This window comes from Lissotriton vulgaris, chromosome 9, assembly GCF_964263255.1.
Source record: "Lissotriton vulgaris chromosome 9, aLisVul1.2, whole genome shotgun sequence".
In the NCBI taxonomy this organism is placed as follows: domain Eukaryota; kingdom Metazoa; phylum Chordata; class Amphibia; order Caudata; family Salamandridae; genus Lissotriton; species Lissotriton vulgaris.
This window is the reverse complement of record NC_141697.1, coordinates 223,105,139-223,126,043: the sequence shown is the minus strand read 5'-3', so window position 1 is coordinate 223,126,043 and position 20,905 is coordinate 223,105,139. Positions and strand designations below refer to the sequence as shown.

General features: G+C 50.9%; 1 protein-coding gene across 1 annotated transcript; it reads right to left on the bottom strand.

The window, feature by feature from the left end:
* Positions 1-223: 223 nt before the first annotated feature.
* Positions 224-19,879, bottom strand: LOC147689853 (uncharacterized). The gene is made up of 2 exons (XM_086939444.1): positions 19,840-19,879; positions 224-837 (listed from the first exon to the last, which is right to left on the bottom strand). The coding sequence occupies exons 1-2, from the start codon at positions 19,877-19,879 to the stop codon at positions 224-226; spliced, it is 654 nt and encodes a 217-aa protein (XP_086795570.1).
* Positions 19,880-20,905: the final 1,026 nt, after the last annotated feature.

Below are 20,905 nucleotides of genomic sequence, written 5' to 3'. Positions count from 1 at the left end.
CACCTTTCTTCTTGCCCCTCAATCACCGTCATCCAGCCCCCAGTCGTTGCGTCATTCCATTCACGCTTCTATCCGTCCTATGCAAACTCCCCCCCCCAAGGGATGGATGTGCCCGCTCTTGACCCCCTTGTCCCTTTAAATCCTGCCAACCAGTGAACCCCCTGTAGGGCGGTTCACTGCCCCACCCCCTCACAGGACCGCCCATCCGACACCAACACCCCATTCACTCCCTGCAACACCAGATAGCCTCCTTCCACAACTTGCTCACCACATCCCGCATCTCCATCATGTAGTACGCATTGCCCAGCTGAGACAAGTGCACCCCGTCATCCCTAAAAACTAACGGTTCCTCCAGTCGAATCCCGGCATGTGCAATGACCTTAATGTCCCTGTCCGCACAGTAGAGTCTCATCGCCCTATTGAGTTTCCTCCGAGCCTTCTCAATGGCTCCATGTTTCACAGCCCCTCTCCACACTTTCCTGGGGACCAGCTCCGTCCAGGCAATGCAGGTCCCCGCAAGCCTCGATTTCAAAATCTCCAAGTCCCTTTGCATGAGTTGTAACAATGTCAATCCAGACAGTTGCACCAGGTCATTTTCCCCCAGGTGAATGATCAATAAATCCGGGCATCCCCTCTGTGGGACCATCTTCGCGAGCCAGGGCAGTAGTGCCCCCCATCGCATACCACTCCTTCCCCACCATTTCACCTCGTGCAATTGTCCCTTCAGTCCCAGGTTACGGCCGTAAACCTGCTGCTCCGCATATTTGGATGCCCAATGCACGAAGGAGTGCCCAACAATCCAAGTCACCGTCCTACCGCCCGGTCCACCCACGCAACCTACGAAGAAAAAGATGTTAGAACAAGCAAAAAAACAGTGTAAAACAACCAACCACCTGCCTGGGACCAACCTACTTCCTCACATACCTCTCACAACATCGCGACTTCCAACGCCCAATCTTCTTAATCCTGTCCCAGGACCAACCCAGCCGGGCCGCCGCAGTCGCAGCCCCAATGCGAAAAGAGTGAGTGCCGAAACCAGCCCCATCCATGCCCAAACGCCTCAAAGCCATACGCAACACCGCCAACAACTGGCCAGCCGTCACTCTCGCACCAGACGCATGGCAAAAAATCTCCCCACAGCGCACCCCACCCGTCCCCAGGAAAGTCCGCCACTCCAAAACTGGGCAAACCGCCCCGCCAGACTCATTCAACCACACCCACTAGCCTCTGCCTATTTGATCCGTTTTGGAGCAACTCAGCCAAATACCCAAACGCCCCGCATCCACACGAACCTCCTCAAACAACCTACCTGCCCCCCAACATCTCAGACACCCGGAAAGCCCCAAAAAACATCCACACCATGCACAAACGAAAAAGACCCACCTCAATCGGGTCATAACAGCATTCCGGCAACACCAACACCAGCCGAACCAACAAGTTAAACGTCACTGCCTCTCGCAGCCGACCCCCCCAGCTCCCCGTTCCCGACCCCAACCCCGCAACATGCGAGCCAAAACCACATCCTTGGTCGGGTCAAAACCCAGGAACAAAACACAGTAGAAAGATATCCCTGCTAACTTCCCAGAGATCGTAGCCGCAGTCAACCCTCGGTCCATGCAAGCCAACACGTAACCCCGCAGCCCTTCCACCACAGTCGACTCCCCGCTCATGACACCATCCACCGTTCAGCCCATGAAAGCACTAAATTCAGACCATGCCAAACGATAAGTCCTCCTCGTGGTCGGAGCCAGCGAACCCTCCACCAGACCAATCATCCTCACTCCCCCAAGGCCCAGATGCCGGCCGGCAGCTCGGTCTTGCACGTATCTGCTCCCGGTGCCAGGTGTCGAAACCGCTGCCACTGCGAACGAGACAAAGCATCCGCAATGTCATTATTCGCCCCAGGGACATGTTTAGCCTGAAACACCACATTCAGCTGCAGGCACGCCAACATGAACCTACGCAACAGCCGCAGCACTCGCAGGTCCCTCGCCCTCTGATGATTCACCAGCTCCACCACCATCATATTGTCGACGTGGAAGAGCACAGACCTATTCCGAAATTCCTCCCCCCACACCACCAGTGCCACCAGCAAAGGGAAGAACTCCAAAAAGGCAATGCTCCTGCCCTGCTTGATCCAGGAGGCCGGCCAGCTCTCCGCACACCACCTGCCATCCCAGAAAACACCAAACCCCGCTGACCCAGCCGCGTCAGAGTAAATTTGGCATTGCCAGACCGCCCTTTCCTCGTCAAAGTCCAAGGACACACCATTGAAATCCTGCAAGAAGGTGATCCATGTCCTCAAGTCCGTCCTCACCCCGAAGGAAATCCTCACTCTGTGATGCGGAAGCGCTGCCCCTGACATGGCCATGCCGAGCCGCCTGCAGAACGTCCGCCCTGCCCGCACCACCCTGCACACAAAGTTAAGGAAACCCAGAAGCTTCTGCACCGCCCTCAAAGGGATCCGCCGTTCCCCCACAGCCCACTCCAGACATGCAAGCATCTCCTTCACCTTGGTCGCAGGCAGGCGCGCCAACCACTGCACCGAGTCCAGTTCAATCCCCAGGAATGAGAGGCAACAGCTGGGACCAGCCGTCTTCTCGGGCGCCAAAAGCACCCCAAACTGCAAGGCCAAAGCCTGGAACCACGACAGGGCCCTGCCGCAATCCCCGGTCTCCGACCTCCCCAGGAAGAGGAAATCGTCCAAGTAGTGGGTGACTTCAAGGCACCCACTGACCCGCACCTTGACCCATTGCAGAAAAGTGCTGAAAAGCTCAAACAGAGCACATGAGATGGCACACCCCATGGGCAAAACTTTGTCCACGTAGATGGCCCCCCCAAACTGCATACCCAAAAGCGAAAAATCCGCCGGGTGAATAGGCAGGAGACGGAAAGCCGACTTGATGTCACACTTCGCCAATTCCGCACCCGGCCCACAAACCCTCACCAGGCGGATCGCATTGTCCACCGACGTATACAGCACTCTCGAGTCCTCCTCTGCAATAAAGTCGTTCACCGATTGACCCTCCGGCCACGACAAATGGTGAATCATTCTGAACTCCCCTTCCTCCTTCTTCGGCACCACCCCCATCGGGGAAATGATCAGGCCAGTCAGTAAACGGGCCAGCCACCCTTCCTTCCGCCACTTCCTTCTCCAACTTTGCAGACACCACCCCCGGCAATTCTTTTGCAGATCTCAAATTCTCAGCCCAACGACGCTCCCTGGGACCCTGGTAGCCCACCCTAAAGCCCTCCGTGAACCCCCAGAAGAGCCGCGCCGCGGCCTCGCGATCAGGATAGCACGCGAGCCACGGGGCCATCGCCTCCACCCTAACCGGAGTAGGCGCCCTTCGGTCCAGGCTGGCCCCGCCCCCTCGCGGTCCTCCACTGCTCAGAGGGGGTGGTGAGCGTGAGGCACTGCGTAAGGGCATGCTTCCCGCCACACTTCGAGCACTCATGTTTGAACTTACAGGGGTACCTGGAGCAGTACCCCCGATTGTAGCTCCAGCATGCCCCCGTGGAATAACCCCCCTGCTTGGACTGCTGTCCCGAGACAATGGTGCTGGGCACTGTTCCACCCCCCGCCCCGCCTTGGGCGGGACGCGGCGGAAAAGACCGATACACCACCGGCAAGCCACTGGCCGTATGGGTGGACGCCGTCGAGTGCGAAGACGCCATCCACTGCATCCAAAGCTCCTGGTCCACCTCCCCCCAACTCTTCTCCGGATTCGCGCTAACCCTGGCCTGAAACTCCTCGTCGTAGCTTAACCAAGCAAACCCCCCAAACTGCATCTGGGCCTTGCGAATGATGTCCATGTACTTAAACAGCGCAATCGCCCGGTCCAGATACTTCTGGCAATAAACACTGGCATAGATCAGGAAAGCAGACGATAATTCTCCATAGTCACCGGCACTCTAGGGCGCCTCGTCAGCTCCCACTCCTCCTCCTTAGACCCCTCCTTGGCCTGTACCTCCCGATGAAGTAACTTAAAAACGTCCACAAACTCATGTTTCCAGATTTGTTCCTTGAGTTTCTCCGATAGATGTGACCCAAGAGGCATCGCCAGCCCCATATACGGCAGCTTTTAGGCACCTTCACCCCCTTCTCCTCTTTACCATCACCTTTGTCCGTCTGCACCCCCAAAGTGACCGACTTACCATCCACCTTCTTACCCTCCTCAGGTGGACCGCCCGATGGCTTCTCCCCCTCCCGCACAGAACTGTCCCCCACACCCACCGACCGGCAGGTCTGCTTCCGGCCTTCCCCCCCCCCCCGTGGAGCGTCATCCCAAGCTGCCCACCAGGCGCCCTCACCTGTGAGTGCCGGCGTCCGCTCCCGGGGCCTTCCTCTGGACTCCGTCCCCCGGACCGCCACCGATCCGGCCTTCGTCTTCGCCACAGTCTTGACCTGTAACACACCAAGGTCGTCGTCTCCCGCTGCGCCGCCTATGCCTTCCAGGTCATCCCGCACCTCCCCGTCTTCCAGCTCCTCACTCTCAGCACTATAATCCAACTCAAGCACCGGTTCCAGATCCACACCCACACTGTCCACCTCCTTCACCGCACGCTTCACACCCTTCTGCACACTCCCTCGTCCACGCATTCCAGAACCGCCACATGCCGCAGTTGCCCGATCCCTCGGTGGAGGGACAGCCGCCGCGGACTGCCCTACTGCTTCCGGCCTGCGTCTTGGAGCCGTCTTGCGCCCCGCCAGGCCCCCCCGGGCTCTGCCGACAACCGCCGGCTTGGATCCCCTCCCACCCCTCAGGTCGCTCGAACCTGAGCAGGCCCTGGCACCATCGGGCCTCAGAGCCGTCCCGGCCGTCCCTACTCCTGCCATACCCCCCGAGGGAGGGATGGCCTGCCCGGCCTTCCTAGCCCTGGCCCTCCTAGCCTCCTCCTCCTGCTTCTCCGCCTCCCGTTCCTCCTCAGAGCTCGGGGTGGGAGGGCCCTCAATCTCATGGCCCCACACCGCACCCACCCTGGCACGAGTCGCCTCGGCCCACCTGACCTCCTGAATCTGCTCCAAGATCCGCTCTCCCCGGGCCCTGTCCTCCCAGGAAGCCGCACCCCAGATCTGAGGGGGAGGGGGCGGGCAGTAGCCAAAGAATTCACCCCCCGGGGGGAAGAAACCCACCTGCTGAAAACCATGAACCCAGCCAGGCCCGCCAATGGGGACCAGAGCGGGGGTCCCGCTCCGGCCCGCCAAATCCCCGGACGCCACCGGCCGCACCACGGCCGGGGTGCCCGCCCTGGAACCCCTGGACAAGTTAATGGGGGCCTCCTCCTCCAGCTCCCCTGGCTCCCGCAAGGCATCCCCAGGCCCATCCCCCCAAAAGCATCACTTGCAAGGTGCCCGGCGGGCCCAGGGGCCCCACCCCTACCCAGAGGCCCCACCTGTACCAAAGCAGGCCCAACAGGGACGACCGCCTGCCCCTCCCCCTGCGAGGCGCCGGCCGGCACCAGCAGAGGCCCTAGGGGCGGAAGCGCGGGGGCGCGGCCCTCACGGCCGCCCCCGAGGCCCCAGGCAAAAACTCAAGCGGAGGGAAGGCCCGCGCGGAAAGGCTCCTGCGCTTCCCGCCCCTCGCCGGATCTTTGGGAACACCGTCCCCCCTCCTGCCGTCAAACCCCCCGCAGAGTCCTGCTCGTCATCCTGGCAGGCCACCACCGCCGCCTTAACCCCGGCCGAGGCAGCGCGTGTGCCCCTGGTGGCCCCCACCCAGGCCTGATCCAAAACCCCCGGCTGAATAAGGTCTTCCCGGCCGGCCCTCGCAAGCAACAGCAAGGCCTCACGGACCTGCTCCGCAGACACTCCAGACATCTTGCCAAAAAACTACCCACAAAGTGAAAAACGAGAAAACCCAGCTGCCGTGAAACAGCTCCGAACGAAATCCAACCACAACTAGCACTACGCCTCTCAGAAACTAGTCCTAACTACCTCCTTTTGATCTCCCTCCCGATGGTGCCAGGCACAGAAAGAGGAAGTTCCCTTCCTCCCCCGCGCTTTAATACCCACCCCCTAACTCCTCCCCTTCCCCTACCTGGCCTATCCCCTGCGCGAAAGACCCCGGGGGAAGACTAGTCTGCGACTCTGCTTCCCCCGGGGCCCGGCAGAGAGAGCAGTTACTGTGCGGGTGGGTGGGGAGCTGCTGTTGCTGTGTGCAATGTGTCAGGGGATTTTTGGCGGTATCTGTCGGTACCATGGTGTGATTTGTGTCAGTAGGGTGTTATAGAAATCGGCACAGCTGTGCTCTGTTGCCTCGCTTGCACTCTGTCTTTGCCCTGTACAGCACTGGGCATACCACTCGGCTTCACTCAGCCACAGCGCCAGTCATACGGCATAAACCAGCGTAAGGGGTGACACTGATGGAGGAAGAGGGCACATTGATAGCAAATACTTGTTTGTTAGGGAATGTTGTGGCCACCCGGAGTTCGGCGCTGGAAGCTCCAAGTTTCTAGGCGACGGCTTGCGATCACAGGAACTTAGCTCGGTCCCGAAAGTCGGACATGCATCTGGCTGTTTTGGAGGGAGCAGGGGGGGCAGCAGGTCAGCGGTGAAGCCATTCTGTAAACATTGAGGGGTGGCCATTCACAGGAGCCGAGGGGGGTGTAGGGGGCACCGGCGCTTCCTCAATGGCGGACCGTAAGTGGAAAGAACACAAGATATTGATTATTCAGGGATTGGATTATCATGGTGTGCGAGGGAGAAACTGCTACTGGAGGCTAAACTGCGGAAGGGTTGGGACTCCTCAGGTAGTTTGAGTCAGGCATCTTTAATTCTTTAGCTGAACTTTTCTGATTCCTCTGCGAGGGGGGTGAAGGTACCAGTCAGTACTGCTCGAAAACTGCAGTGCATTTCTAGAGGGGAGGTGTGGTTCTCAGCAGTATCACTCATAAGAAACACCTGAGTGGTCCCGGAGTATGGGGGAGATGCTGCAGTTTCTCATTGGAAGCCTGAGTGAATTCTTGCGGTTTGGGGGCAAGGAGTAAGCATGGGCAAATTTTGCGAATTGGCAATTCGCGAATTTGCGGATTTGCGAATTGGCAATCCGCAATTTTTTTTATTTTTGCCTGTTCGCGGGTGTTCGCGAGGCGCTTTGCGTGTTCGCGAGGCGCTTTGCAATTTCGTAGGTTTTTTTTTTGCCTGCTTAATCACTGCCACCCTCTTGTTTTTCATGCCCATCTGCCCTTTGTACCACTTGTTTCTGTGCCCTTCTGCATTCTGCCCCACTCATTTTTTGTCCCCTTTTGCCCTCTGTCCCACTTTTGTGCCCTTCTGCCCTCAGCCCCACTTAGAATGGCGCCGGCAAGCTGCCAGCGCCATTCTAACATAGCTAGAAATAGCTTCAACAGGAAGCACTAATAGATAAAGTAAAGCAGGTGCTCCAGTTGAAGGTCAAATTAAGTTACACAATCATTAATCACCCCAAGTTTGGGGGTGATTAATGATTGTGTAACTGAATTTGAGCAGCACCTGCTTTACTTTATCTATTAGAGCTTCCTGTTGAAGCTGACTTTTGTAACTATTTTAGAATGGCTCTGGCAGCTTGCTGGCGCCATTCTAAAAGAGTTACAAAAGTCAGATTGAACTTTTGACCCAATCCCCGATTGGGTCAAAAGTTTCCGTTCGCGGATTTTGCAGGAAATTCACGAATCTCGCGGATTGCGAATTTACCGAAAATCTGTGAAATCCGCGAGCGGAACGGATTTTCCGCCCATGCTTAGCAAGGAGTCCTTGCCATTAACCAAAGGGCATCTTGTGATTCCGCGGGGGAACCCATGTGATTTCTCTGTGAAGTCTGCCTGATTCTCCCACTGAACAAGCGTGATGGCTTGTTCCTCGGGCAGGGCGCGGCTTGTCTTTAAAGAGGTCTACTTCATACGTGCCACGCAGCGCTACTCTGAGAGGAAATCGCGGAGGGCCAGCTCTGCTGCTATTCCTGTAGGAGGGGAGGCGCTTTCACCTTCACAGCGCTTCAACTCCCTTCCCTGCTGCTGCTCCTGTGGAGAGAGGCTACTAGGGTCTGTTCTACCTGCACCTCCCACCCCCTTCCACAAGTGTCGCTCCTGAGAATGTTCCGCCGGGAGAGGGGGGGTCAAGGGGAGGGGGCGTAAGTTTGCTCAAGGGACAGAGTCAGGAATGACTCCATACGAAACAGACAGACAAACAAGTGATCACGTACCTCTACAAAATGCTGAGCCCTCCCCCCCTACCTCGCGCTCTGCGGGTCAGAAACGGTGGGAGCGGGAAATAGGACGATCTTTTACGGACAAGGAATGGCAGGACATCCCACCACACTGCTAGAAACGTGGCGAGCAGGGAATCGGCCGTTAAGATCGCGTACTACTGGCACCTAACTCCAGCAAGGCTCCACCAAAGCAACCCGCGCCGTGACCCCGCATGCTGGAAGGGTTGCGGACAGACAGGGACCCTGACACATCTGTTGTGGGAATGTGTTGAGGTACAAGAGTACTGGGAGAGAGTGCTTCGGGACATAGACAAACACTTTGAAACAGAGATTTCCCGCTTCCCAGCCTACGCAATACTGGGCCTCCCTAATAAATTCACGTTCCCACTCAAGTCGCTCAGGGGGAAACAGATGGGGCTAGCGATGGGGGCGGCGACACATCATATCCTATCACTATGGGGCACCACAAGAAGACCCACACACACAGGGTGGCTCCATAGGCTTTGGTATACAATGGGCATGGAACGGATACAGGCCTCCCTTACTCAGACAGTGGACTCTTTCCTCAACACGTGGCAGCCCTTAGTTCTCTCCTAGCCGAGGAATTCAATGAGCTCACATGCCCGAAATACCTTAGGGTATTGCGCCTAGCTGACGAATTCACCGGGAAAGCAGAATCCCCAGATTAGCGCCCACAGCAAAAAGTCTACATAACAACATCTACATCATACTAACACAGAGACGGGTAAGCCTTACATGGGATGGGCGAGTGGACTGTGCGGGAGAGGGGGGTGATTTGCGAATTTTGCATTTGCTGAATTGTTTTGTGTACAATGCAGCAAAAAACAATAAAATAAATTTAAACCAAAAACTCAAGTGCTATCCTCCTCCACATTGCCACTTTAACTGCTGGTCTTTGGTAGATTAAGTTGGCAAGCAATAACTGTGTCCCTGGTCCTCAATGGTTATAATTGTTTTGCAAACATGTTGAAAGTGATGGACAACCACATTTTCAGCCCAACTGTGTTTGAGACCCTGTTTCACTTGCCTTCCCCAATCTCCATTGTGAATCAAACCACCTACGTCTCTTTGGTTATTCTAAATGAATAACTTTATTCAAGTCACTGTTAAACCACTAGTTACCTGCTTCTCTCTGCATTACCTACCGTATAACTGCCATTCAACAGTTAAGCATTGTTTGAAGATTTATGACATTATTGTTAACCTTGAACTGGACAGTTCTTACAGTAATCTAGCTCATAGATACCTCAAATAATGTTCTGGATCCCTCTCCCTCCTTATTATTCTAATTTCCATTGTGAAAATGAAGACAGGCTGGATAATGGAGTAACAATCATAAGAATACAATCTGTTGTAGAAGTCTCACGACTGATTTATATGATTCATTTCAATGGCTGTCTTAGGAATTGTCTACATCGAATGGCACTTCAGTCAGATTAAACGCCATCTACCACCCTCCAGGTGGGAATTGCTCATTTCTGGGGGAACGCGCAGATTAGATCAAAAACCAAACAATAATCTCTGGGGCCATAATCTTCCTAGGTGATTTGATTCTTTTCTGGGGTGATACTAATTACACTGGTGTCAGTTTCCTTTCCACATTTGTGACAATGATATTCTTAAACACTGCCAAACTCCACATACTCTAAAGGCTCTGTATATGTCCTGTTCACCACCAAGGATTCCCTATTGATCACTGATGATCCCATTCTAGTTGACTGGTATGACCTTCTTTGGATCCCTTTCAGGTTACTGTTTGCTCATTGCAAAACATTTGGTCAAATAAAGCTGACTAATTGCTTCAGAAAACCAACAATATAGACATTCAAGCCCTTACGAAAAGGGCTTTGCTGAAACCTCCCGCTACTGGAATTCTACAAGACATCAGGGACCCCACAGCAAATTACAATGATTGCATGAAAGAACTTTAGAGGGAGATTGTGATCTCTGGTACTCAAAATAACTATATGAGGAAAGAAAATCACTGAGAAGACTTGAGAAAAACACCTTTAGACTATCCCCTTTCCCAATATTCTGACTCAGATGAGAGATACCATAAGAAGCTAAAAAAGGCTCACTTATATGGCTAAGTGCTCTTACATCAACTCACTTTCGGATACCTCTACGAACAACCCAAAACTTCTGTTTGAAGTAGTTAGACAGCCCAACGGCTCACATTTTGCTGGTACTCTTGGCGTCCCAGAATGTAATTATGAAGACATTGTTAAATTCTCCAATGGCAAGGTAATGTTAATTGATTTCGCCCTTCCCCCAAAAGCTTATTCTTCTTCTCATTTCAAGGTAAACCTTAAAGCCTAGTTGATCTGGTCCGATTTTACTAAAATCTCAGAGTCTGAGTTACTTTAAATGATTACAAAAAACCCTCAAATCACTTTACTAACACGGTCACTGGAACCATTATTAAGGAACTGGGTAAACATTTGCTACCCTACAGTACAATGCTGGTAAATATGTTGCTTTTGCAATGAATGTTCCCTGATGTCTGAAAATTGATTGGACAAATCTCACCCATATTTTAAGAAATAGTCAAGAACAACAACTTTACCCTGGTTTCAGAACTACCCTTCATATGGAAGGTTTTTGAACTCTTTGCATCCAGTCAAGAATTGTTTTAGACAACTTCCTATCTAGTTTCAGAGAGGGCAGGAGCACGGAGATGGCTTTTCTTTAAGATGTTGATGATCCACTCTGTTTCCTCAACTTGGGACATCTTTACTTACTTACTTGGGCTTCTAGACCAATGAGCACCCTCTGGATTGACCAATGCAGAATCGCTCCTCTTTGAGCCATCTCTGCTCAAGAAAAAAGGGGCAATGAAACAATCCTCTTCTGGCAGCACTACAGAACAATTCCCAGGCTTTAAGCTGGGCATGTCCTGCTGGGTCTTAGACCCAGCAGTAAGCAAAAAATAGCTTTGAAATTGGACTGTATCCAGCCCTACATTCCTGTCATTACACTGAGTAACTGTAAAAACCCTTAATGAAGTCTATGTTACCAATTCAAAAAAAGGGGGGAGAGGTAGAGGGATATGCTAGGTCCACTCTCCTATTCTAGTAGTAGAGACAAAAATATCCGAGATATCTGACGAAGAACCTAGCTGTAGAGGTAGATTATCATCAAAACGATGGATGTAATCTAGAGAGCAAAAAAGTCCTTTCTTCAGTCCCCTCACTCACCGGAGTTTCCTCGCGGTGACATGCTTCATCATAGGGGCCTTCTCAACTCGCTGCGGGTTGAGGCGTGCTCCGACTTGCAAAATTACGTAAGAGCACTATAGTGAGGAACCATGTGTAGTGCAGTGGTGTATGTGGAGTGGAGTGATTAAAAATACCTAACTAGTAGGCAGAATTATTTTATTCTTGCTCCTAGTCGATATATTAACAAGCATTTACAATGCAATGGTCTCGGCATTGTTAAAGTTAGAGCTATTGGCATTGCTCACAACATTATTTTTATTTATGTTTTTAAAACATAAATAAATGGCATTTTCATTTACAATGCCAATAGCTTAATCTCTCGCAAATGCGAGACCTACTGCATTTGCAACCACACACAGAACCACACACACAAAGCCACCCACACACACATACAGAGCCACCCACACAGAGTCACCAACACAGAGCCACCCACACAGAGCCACCCACACAGAGCCACCTACACACACACAGAGCCACCCTCACACAGACCCACCTACACACACACAGAGCCACCCGCACAGACCCGCCTACAAAAAAAGCTACAAACACAGAGCCCAACACACACATCCAACAGTAGGCATGGATGCAGCATGTATGCACGCCACAACCCACTGCCAGAGAATCAGTATTACCATAAACAGCAGCAGCAAATGACTGCACATTAAACCATGCAACCTTTAGCAGCCCCTCCCCCGCCGAGTCCACCTGTTGTCTCACATCTGCTGCTCCAAGGTGTACAAAAGATCATGCGTAGAACTAAAGGGAGCCTGCCACGTAACACAGGATGGAAAGCACCAGGGAGGGGGCTGGGGCGGGGCTCACCGACTAATACCTACTGCGCGAAACCAGGAGTCCCGCTGGTAGAGATCAAAGCAGAAAGGGACCCGCCCCCTCAACCCTCCCCCCCATCCATTCAATGGGTATGAGGCGCTTTGCTAAAATCAAATCCAAGCCTATAAATCTAGAGCAGTCCTCATACTTTGCTGGACGTGGGAACAGCCCCACAAACACGTCACCGGTGAATGCAGAATATGGCGTTCAGTGACGTCATTTATATAGTCAAATCTCCCCCCAGAGCCGGAGGCGCTCACAATCTCACATCAGATGCAACAGCTCTGCCCCCTTCTCCCCACACCGGGGCAGCTGAGGCTCCAGGGTATATTTTATTAATCCTGCCTGGTGTAAGAAGTGCCCTGGGAACAAGAGAAAAATTAATCGAAACATAGAGAACTTGCTCCAATATTTTCCAGCAGTCAGATCACTAATCAATATACCAATGCCCACCACCCACTGGCATCGACAAGGGGCATTGATAACCCTACTGAGCACCAGATGCAGACTCAAACCCGCCCTATGTGTGCCTTGCATGTACTCGTCCTCAGCCATTAAAAACACACTTGCTTCACACTACAATACTACCACACATTAAAGTGATCGAATCATTACTTACTTTGCCTTTGGTTTTCGAGGCCGCTGCTGAGCAGTCAGAGCAGCACACGCTGCTGCTTATGGGTGATTCGACTAAGCAGCGCCGCTGCGCCTGCACAGTACAGGAGGGAGGGGGGGGGGCAAAACTGGGCAAACTGGTCTGATCGGCATTTGTCCGACTCCTCAAGGGGAAAGACTTCTGCGCCAAGGAGGAATGGACACGGGCTGGCAAAAAAATACATTTTTCAATTGTGATTTGTAGCTTCTATAGGGACTTCACCCACGCATTCGGGCACGGCGTCCAACTTTAAATATTTTATGCACCGGCACAAATTAAGCACTGAAAGGACTAGAATTTTACGTCACTGGTGCTGCGCAGAATGACAACTCTTATCAGCATAGGAAAACAGACGAAGCACAAAGAACAAGCGGAGTGACGGGGCAGAGAGATGTAATGTCCGTGAGAAAGACAGCGAGGGAAAAAGTCAAAGAATCTAGAGGGCGAGAGAGTGAACTTTAGAGCAAGGTTGAGGGAAAGTGCACAGATCAAAAGAGAGGCTGCGGAACACAAGTAAGGGAGAGAGAGTAAGAGGGAGAACGAAGCATCATGGGGCAGTGATGGACAGAACAAGCACTTACCTGAAGACGACTTCTTCCAGCGGCGGTCGGCCTGAAATGGCTGCCGCAAAGCTCTGACATTATCACGATTCGGGGCGTGTTTTTAGCAGTTGAGTGACGGATGACGTCACGGCTTAAAAACTGCAAAAAACACGCCCCCGAATCGCAAAAAGACGGGGCTTGAACAAATGTAAATGTAAATGTGTGTGCCTTGTAAAGCGCACTGCTATCCGGAGGCGTCCTGGCGCTATAGACCGCTGGGGAACCCGTCCTGGCTTTCCCTGTGTGATGGTCCCTGCTGGGTATCTCCAAGGTGAAACACGGCATCCCCGGCGTTTGTGGGGGGCCATTGTGGAGATGAGGCAAGCTAATGCCCAGAGTTGCCGAGTGTGATCTCTGGTTAGAGTAGGCACCGAGGCGAGAATTATCGAGTCCGCTGACCCTGGTTCACGACCCTGCCGCATTGGGATTTGAACCCTGGTCCAGGGCCGGTCTCTGCTTACGGGTCTGCCGTCTCTAACTAGTGAGCCACACCACTCCACAGCCAGCCAATGGAGAAGAGGGGCGGGTTCAAGCCCCACTGTAGCCAAAACATAAAATCTCGGACTCTGCCCACTGCTTACGCAGTGCGATGCAGTCCGAGACCTAAAAACGGGGTGGGTCTCTAGGTCAGCCTGGTTTGCAATGAGTCAGGGGGCCTAGTAGAGTGCCAACATGTTTCAAGCTTACCCCTAAGCTCTTTTTCAGGACACCACAGGGACCAGCCCTGTGTGTACCACTCCAAAGTGCAGTGAAAAAGTGATATTCACAAATGCCAGTTAATAAGCATTAATTGAAAAACTTACATATGACATTAAATAATGTTCAGTAGATATCTGCAATAAAGAAAAACAACAATGTTAAGAAACAACAACCTGCCATCTGCAGGTCCGCTAGGAAAATAATCGTATTCCCCATTTGTAGTGCCTAAAAAGGACAGAAACCGTATATTGCACCAGGATATATGTAAATAATCGTTGTGCCTGTTGGAAAATATTTTCTCAGGCGCCTGTAATCCTAGATAGGAAAAAAGCGATTTGTGTTCGTGCGCGGTGTCCCTGAAGTGATTATTTAAAAGTAAACATATAATTAGCAAATGACCAATATTCGTGAAGGTGCCACATGTAAAAACAAGACGATAAACGGACAATACATATAAACAAACATACTTTTCAAAAGGCAGTACTATGTCTCATGGTCAAAGCGAGGGGGCAAGAGAGTTCCGTAGGAATTCTAAAAACGAAGAGAAAGGTTGGTTACTTTTCCGTGGGTAACGGACTCCTTTCGATTGTCAGCCTGGGCAGTACTGTGTATTGGAAGACACAGTTTGCCCCGGTTTTGATGCCTGCAAAAGAACAAACTTACTTCAATGGCTTCTCTCCAGGCCGGATACCTACTCTGGTTCCCTCGAAACCGGATGTTATCCTCTCACTGCTGGGAAACGCTATAAGAAGAAGTGCTCCTGCCTAGTCATGTTAGAATGACTAGAGCGGGGACTTCTTAAAATGGCCACCGCTAAACGGGCTAAAGGTGTATCCCTGTTGGGATTCTCGCTAACACAGACAATAAACATCAGCGGCGTATCAGGTGGGGAGAGGTACACGCCAGGGCTGTTCCTTATCCCCCTTACTGTTTGCCTTGGCCATTGAACCGCTGGCGTCACATGCTCGGTTGGGACGATCCTATGAAGGTCTACCGTTGCGGGGTGTGATCCACTACATTTCTGTATATGCGGATGATTTATTGTTGTTTTTGGCTGATGTAGATGGCTCTCTGCAGGGTGCCAAATCCCTGTTTCGGTTGTTTTTCTGGGTTAAAGGTGAACTAGCGTAAGACAAGTTTGTTCCCATTGACCCCGGCTGACTGTGTGCCTCTAGCTGTGGGGGATTTGCGATGGGAGCCTCATTGGCTGCCCTACCTGGGTACTAACATCTATCACACTCAACCCGACCTACTGGAGGGTAATGTGGGCAGGGCGGTGAGGGGACTTCAGAGCAGCATGGGGTTCTGGCGAACCCTCCCACTGTCGGTGGCTGGGAGAGTGGCACTGTTAAAAATGGTGGCGCTCCCACGTTTTCTCTATTTTTTTCGCACTTTACCTGTATGGATCCCGGCATCAGTCTTTCGGAGGCTTAGGACCTTGACTACAGGGTTCATCTGGGGATCAGGTAGAAGGCGGGTTGCACTACCCACGCTGATGCGGCCTAGGGCCGAGGGGGGCTAGCAGTCCCCGACTTTGAGTGGTACTACCTAGTGGCTCAATTACAGTGGCTCACGCAGGCGGTGGCTCCAGAGTTTAGAGGCCCAGAAGGACCGCAAGGTAGAGTGATTCCCCGGCATGTATTGTCATTTATAGTTCTCCTGCAGAAGATCAGTCTCAATCAGCTCACCCTTGAGGAACGCACACTCCGCTTATGCTGGAATCAGAGCCAAAGACGAGCGGGGTTTCCTTGACAGTATGCTCCGGAGATCCCTCTGGGCATGTGCACAGCCCTTCCACATGGGGGGAACTGGTCTGCGCTGGCTGTTTGGGAGGAGCTTGGGGTCCATATGTTGGGAGATTTATACAGAGACAGAGCTCTGTTATCCTTTCAAGACTTGCAGAGTACTTTTGGGATACCGCGGGGAGATTATTTATTGCATGCTGCCCTAATAATGGGGATTCAACGGCAGTGGAGGACGGGACTATTGGAACCCCCGACCTCACTGGGTTGCCAGTATGTGGTCATGGCGGCAGGTACGTTCAAGGCTATCACATGCCTATATGGGCGCTTGTCAACGGCAACTGCCGCCCCTGGATGCTCTGAAAAGCAAGTGGGAAGCGGATATTGGGAAGCCCATACCCGAGACGACATGGCCTCATCTAGTGCGACGTGCCTGGAAGGGTACACGTAACACCAGGTTCCAATTAGTTCAGTTCTTCACATTACATAGGGCCTAATTGACGCCGGTTAAAATCCTACAGTAATTTTGTGGCTCCCTGTCGCAGTGCCCGAGGTGTAATGCAGATGGGGCCGATTCCCAGCACATGATTTGGTCTTGTACGGGGTTGGGGTCTTACTGGGAAGAGGTGATAGCATGCTTGAATCAGGCGACAGGGCGAACGATAGAAGCAGAGATGGGGACTTGCTTGTTGTTTTGGTTCCCACATACCCCCCGCACAAAGATTACTATTACATTTTATGACTTAGGGTTAATTATGGCGAAAAGGGAGTTTACCATGCACTGGAAGTCGAAGACAGGGCCTAATTTTCTGAGGTGGAGAGCGGATTTTTTAAGTTGGGCAGGTAGCGAGGGGACACTTCGATTACAGCTGGCTAGGCGCACTGCTAATGATAAGGCACATGAGGCGGCTAGGGCATGGGGGGCTTTGGTGGCGGATCTCCAGACTCCTGCTGTGGATGCTGAAGAAGGGGAGGAAGAGGTAGATGTGGATCAGGTTGAGAGGGCAGTATTGATGAATTAATAGGAAGGAAGGCATGAGAAGATGTACCAAGTTGTCACAAGAGGGAGGGCCACCTTGCATAGTCCGGGCTTCGTAATACTAGTGAACTATAATGGTGACAACAGGGAACGTATCTCTTACAAACGGAGTTTTTTTGGCCTCAGTTCTTCTCTAGGAAGTTTTGTGTTGTTCGTTCGGCTGGAAGACAAGACAGTTGGGTGGGCACACTGACAGGGGGTTGGGGTAGAGGGGAGGGGGTGTTAGGAATGTTGGAGGGTGGGGGATAATTGAGTGACCTTGATTGAAATGAGAGTATTTGATGAGCCGCTTGATAATGGCTTTGTTTATGTCTATCATCTAAGAGGTTCTGAGGGAAGTTGAAAACAATAAATATCTGCTTACAAAAAAACACAGACAATAAACGTGACTAAACCAGACTCTGACAAAGTGAAACCAAGTTTAAAAATTGAAGTTTAAAAATGATAATGGCAAAAGTATGTAATAAAAAATGTGGGCATATGTGTCCTGAAGATCACATACGGGGTCCATATTACCGGTAACCTGGAGGTAGACTATGAAATGTGCGGTATTGTCGTGAAATCACATAGGTACGTTTGGGACAATATAAGGTTGCAATGCACTGTTCATGTTGGGGTATAGTCACTTAAATAAAAGTTTTTGCATCCATCGTTTTGATGATAATCTACCTCTACAGCTAGGTTCTTCGTCCGAGATCTCGGATGTCTATATTACCAAGGCAGTCCTTGTTTGCATTTAAAATGTTAGTTCTGCTTTCTGTCAGATGTTTCCGTAGTTGTATTTCTATGCAACATAGGACTCTTTTAAAGTGCATACTGTGAACTGTCACTTAAAGGTGTCTGGGTGAGTTCAGGTTGTGGGTGGGTGAGGGTCACGATTGAGAGTGCTGGAGCTGAGGCAGAGAGTGAGTTTCTCACAATGTTGTCAGTGAGTCATAAAGGTGTTAAGACTACATGTTCAGCACATAATTGGCCTGTCTTTAGAGCGTACAGATACTCACATCTGTATCAATAGTAATTACCATTTTTTTTATGTGAAGGTGTATGAAGGAGTTACACAGCTGGTGCAATGTGGACCACTCCAAAGGAAAAGAAATGCCCTGCTTACAGGTGAATGTGTGGTGGAAGTGGAGGAGATGAAAGGAAGTTTGTGCATGAAGAGAGAAAAGATGATGCTGAAGAAGAAAGAGATAATGTGTGATACATGCAGGTGGAGGATTTCAAAAAGATGTGGAGTGAAAAAAGGCATAAGCGAGAGAGGGAGAGGCTGCTGAGGAAAGTGTTATGGGGAATGATTTAAGAACATTACCTCTTCCACAGAACTTAGGGGCTGATTACGATGGTGACGGACTAGGTCCGCCCACCATTGTAGCTGTATTTGGGACCATACGCGAGACATGCAGCAGTCTCACCACTGCCATTAGGATGCGCCCGCCGGTATGGCGGGCACATCCAGGGCTTTTACCATGCGGGGGGTGCTGCTGGTTGCAGCACCGTAGGCAATGTTAAAAGTGCTTGCCCTGCATGTCCCTGCACTACGTGGGTGGCAGGCACCACGCGGTGCCTGCCACTTGGTGCAAGGAAATGCAGGGGGTACCATGGGTACCCCCCAAACAAGGGGGGTCAGCAACAGGCCCCCAACCCAATCCCTGCAGGCCTTTCCTATACCCCCATCCTAATTTGATGGACGGTGCCTGCTAGGCACCGCCACCATTTTAAGGGCCCTGCACCGTCAGCCAGGCAATCGGTGCGATTGCCTTTGGCGGTGAAGTGGCGGACGGACTTTGCGGCTGCTGCAGTACCCACCGCCATCCTAATTTGGCGGTGGGTAATCCACTTGGTGATGGCAGAAGGACCGCCACCGCCGGCCCGGAGGTGGGGGTCCTTCTGCCATCATAATGACCCCCGTAGTAATGTTTCTTTAACTGTCTCATATTTTCAGTCCTTATAAAAAATTACAACTCGTTGTTACTCGTATTTTTACTTCTAACAGCCAAAAGCATAGCCATAGATTTAACTTGTTTTAGGAGTTTGCTGATATGTGATATGTGTGAATGCAATAACAGAAAATGTATAAGTGCACCCTATTGCAGCCAGGTGGCATACTTTGTGAAGCACTGGATTTTAGTTTACATGTTTTAAAGCCATGTGCTTAATTACAATAAAAGCACAAAAGGTGAGGGGAGGAATGCTTGCTATTTGTCTAACTACTGACAATCGCTCTGTATAGAAGCCCAACTCATCGTTCTTTTTCTCTTTATGCAACATCAGTTTAGACTCAGACATAAACAAATCAGCTTTGACCTTGCTTCTCATGGGAACAGTCTGGCCCAAACTAATGCCAGACCAGGCCCTCACCCAACGAGATCGCAATCGACTGGTTTCTCCTTGAGAAGGGTTTATCAGCCAAGTATAGCTTGGCTCCAGTAGCACAGTGAGCATGGGATCCACGTCTGGGCATACCCTGCCACTTAGAACGGTATATTAAAAACACAAAAGGTGATAGGAGGAATGCTTGTAATTTGTCTAACCACTGCCAATCAATTGTGGTAGCATCTCAATTCATTGTTATTTTGCATACCCTTGCCACTTAGGGGAGTACATCAGAAACACTAAAAGAGATGGGAAGATGCTTGACATGTGTCTAACCACTGGCAATCGCGCTGGGTAGCATCACATTGGTCTTTGGCTCACCATGCCATCTCAGTTTGAACCTAACCATATGCAAATCAGCCTTGACCCTGCTCCTCATGAGAACAGTTCGGCCTGACCTGTCAGGCTAGGTCCTCACTGAACTGGAACATAAGTAACCTAGGGCAGATTTCGTACTGATAAAGACTCACCAGCCAGGTACAGCTTGTCTCCAGTGAGCACAGAACCCATGCTGGTCATACCCTGCCACTTAGAACAGTATATCAAAAACAGAAAAGGTGATGGGAGGAATGCTTGTAATTTATCTAACCACTGACAATCACTTGTTGTAGCATCCCAATCCATTGTTCTTTTGCTCACCATGTCACCTCACTTAGGACCTAGCCATATGCAAATCAGCCTTGACCCTGCTCCTCATGGGAACAGTCTAGCCTGCACACAAACAATACTATATAGAGAGGGTCAAGGGGATTGTTTACCGATCTAGCATCTTCTCCCACATAAAGCTGGGTGAGTATCTCAGTAGAGGCTAATACCTCTCTGTGAAAGAGATTTAACACTCTTTGGCTGTTGCTAAGTAAATGGAACTTATGCATTTGTGTGTTTGTTGTGCAGTTTCTTTGTGTTTTGAGCGGCTATATATATGTTTTGTAAACTATCCTTTATATTAACAGGATAAGAAACACTTATTTCTCAAGGATACATTGGGGCTCCAAGGTCCTTTGAGACTCCTGTACTGTTAAGTATTAATCATTGTTTTTCCACGATTCACTTCACTGTGTATTATTGCAGTAGCTATTTTCACCTTTGGGTCCTGAAGAAAGCTGGATGATTCATCCATTAAGCTGAAACATGTTGACCGTCCTGCACAGCGCCACTTTGTAGTTATTAATTTCCACTACAGGGCGTGGTTTTAACCTTGACACCTAGACAATCTCCATTAAACATATTTTTTGTCTAGTTAGTCAATTTTAATTATCACCTTCACTTGAGCACTGCACTTATTTTTCCCACTCTTAGAGCATTATCTTGGCTAGAGTTTTTGAAGATCCATATCTACACCGTCATCTGATAGTCTGGGTGATATTGAGATCTAACATCAACTCCCACATGACGATACTCCGCCAAAATAAGGGTGGTCAGATGGGAATTTCTCAGCCAGATAAGACTCATTCCACATAACAGTCTAGCCTGAACTTCTTGGCCAGGTTCACACCGAACCAGAACACCAGCAACCTAGGACCACTTTTGCTCTGA

Excerpts from the sequence above, each read along its gene's own strand:
- LOC147689853 (XM_086939444.1), bottom strand. The coding sequence starts at position 19,879 with ATGGGTTCTGTGCTCACTGGAGACAAGCTGTACCTGGCTG. Across the intron at positions 838-19,839 it reads AGACAAGCTGTACCTGGCTG|GTTGCGTGGGTGGACCGGGC; the intron begins GTGAGTCTTTAT and ends TTTTCTTCGTAG.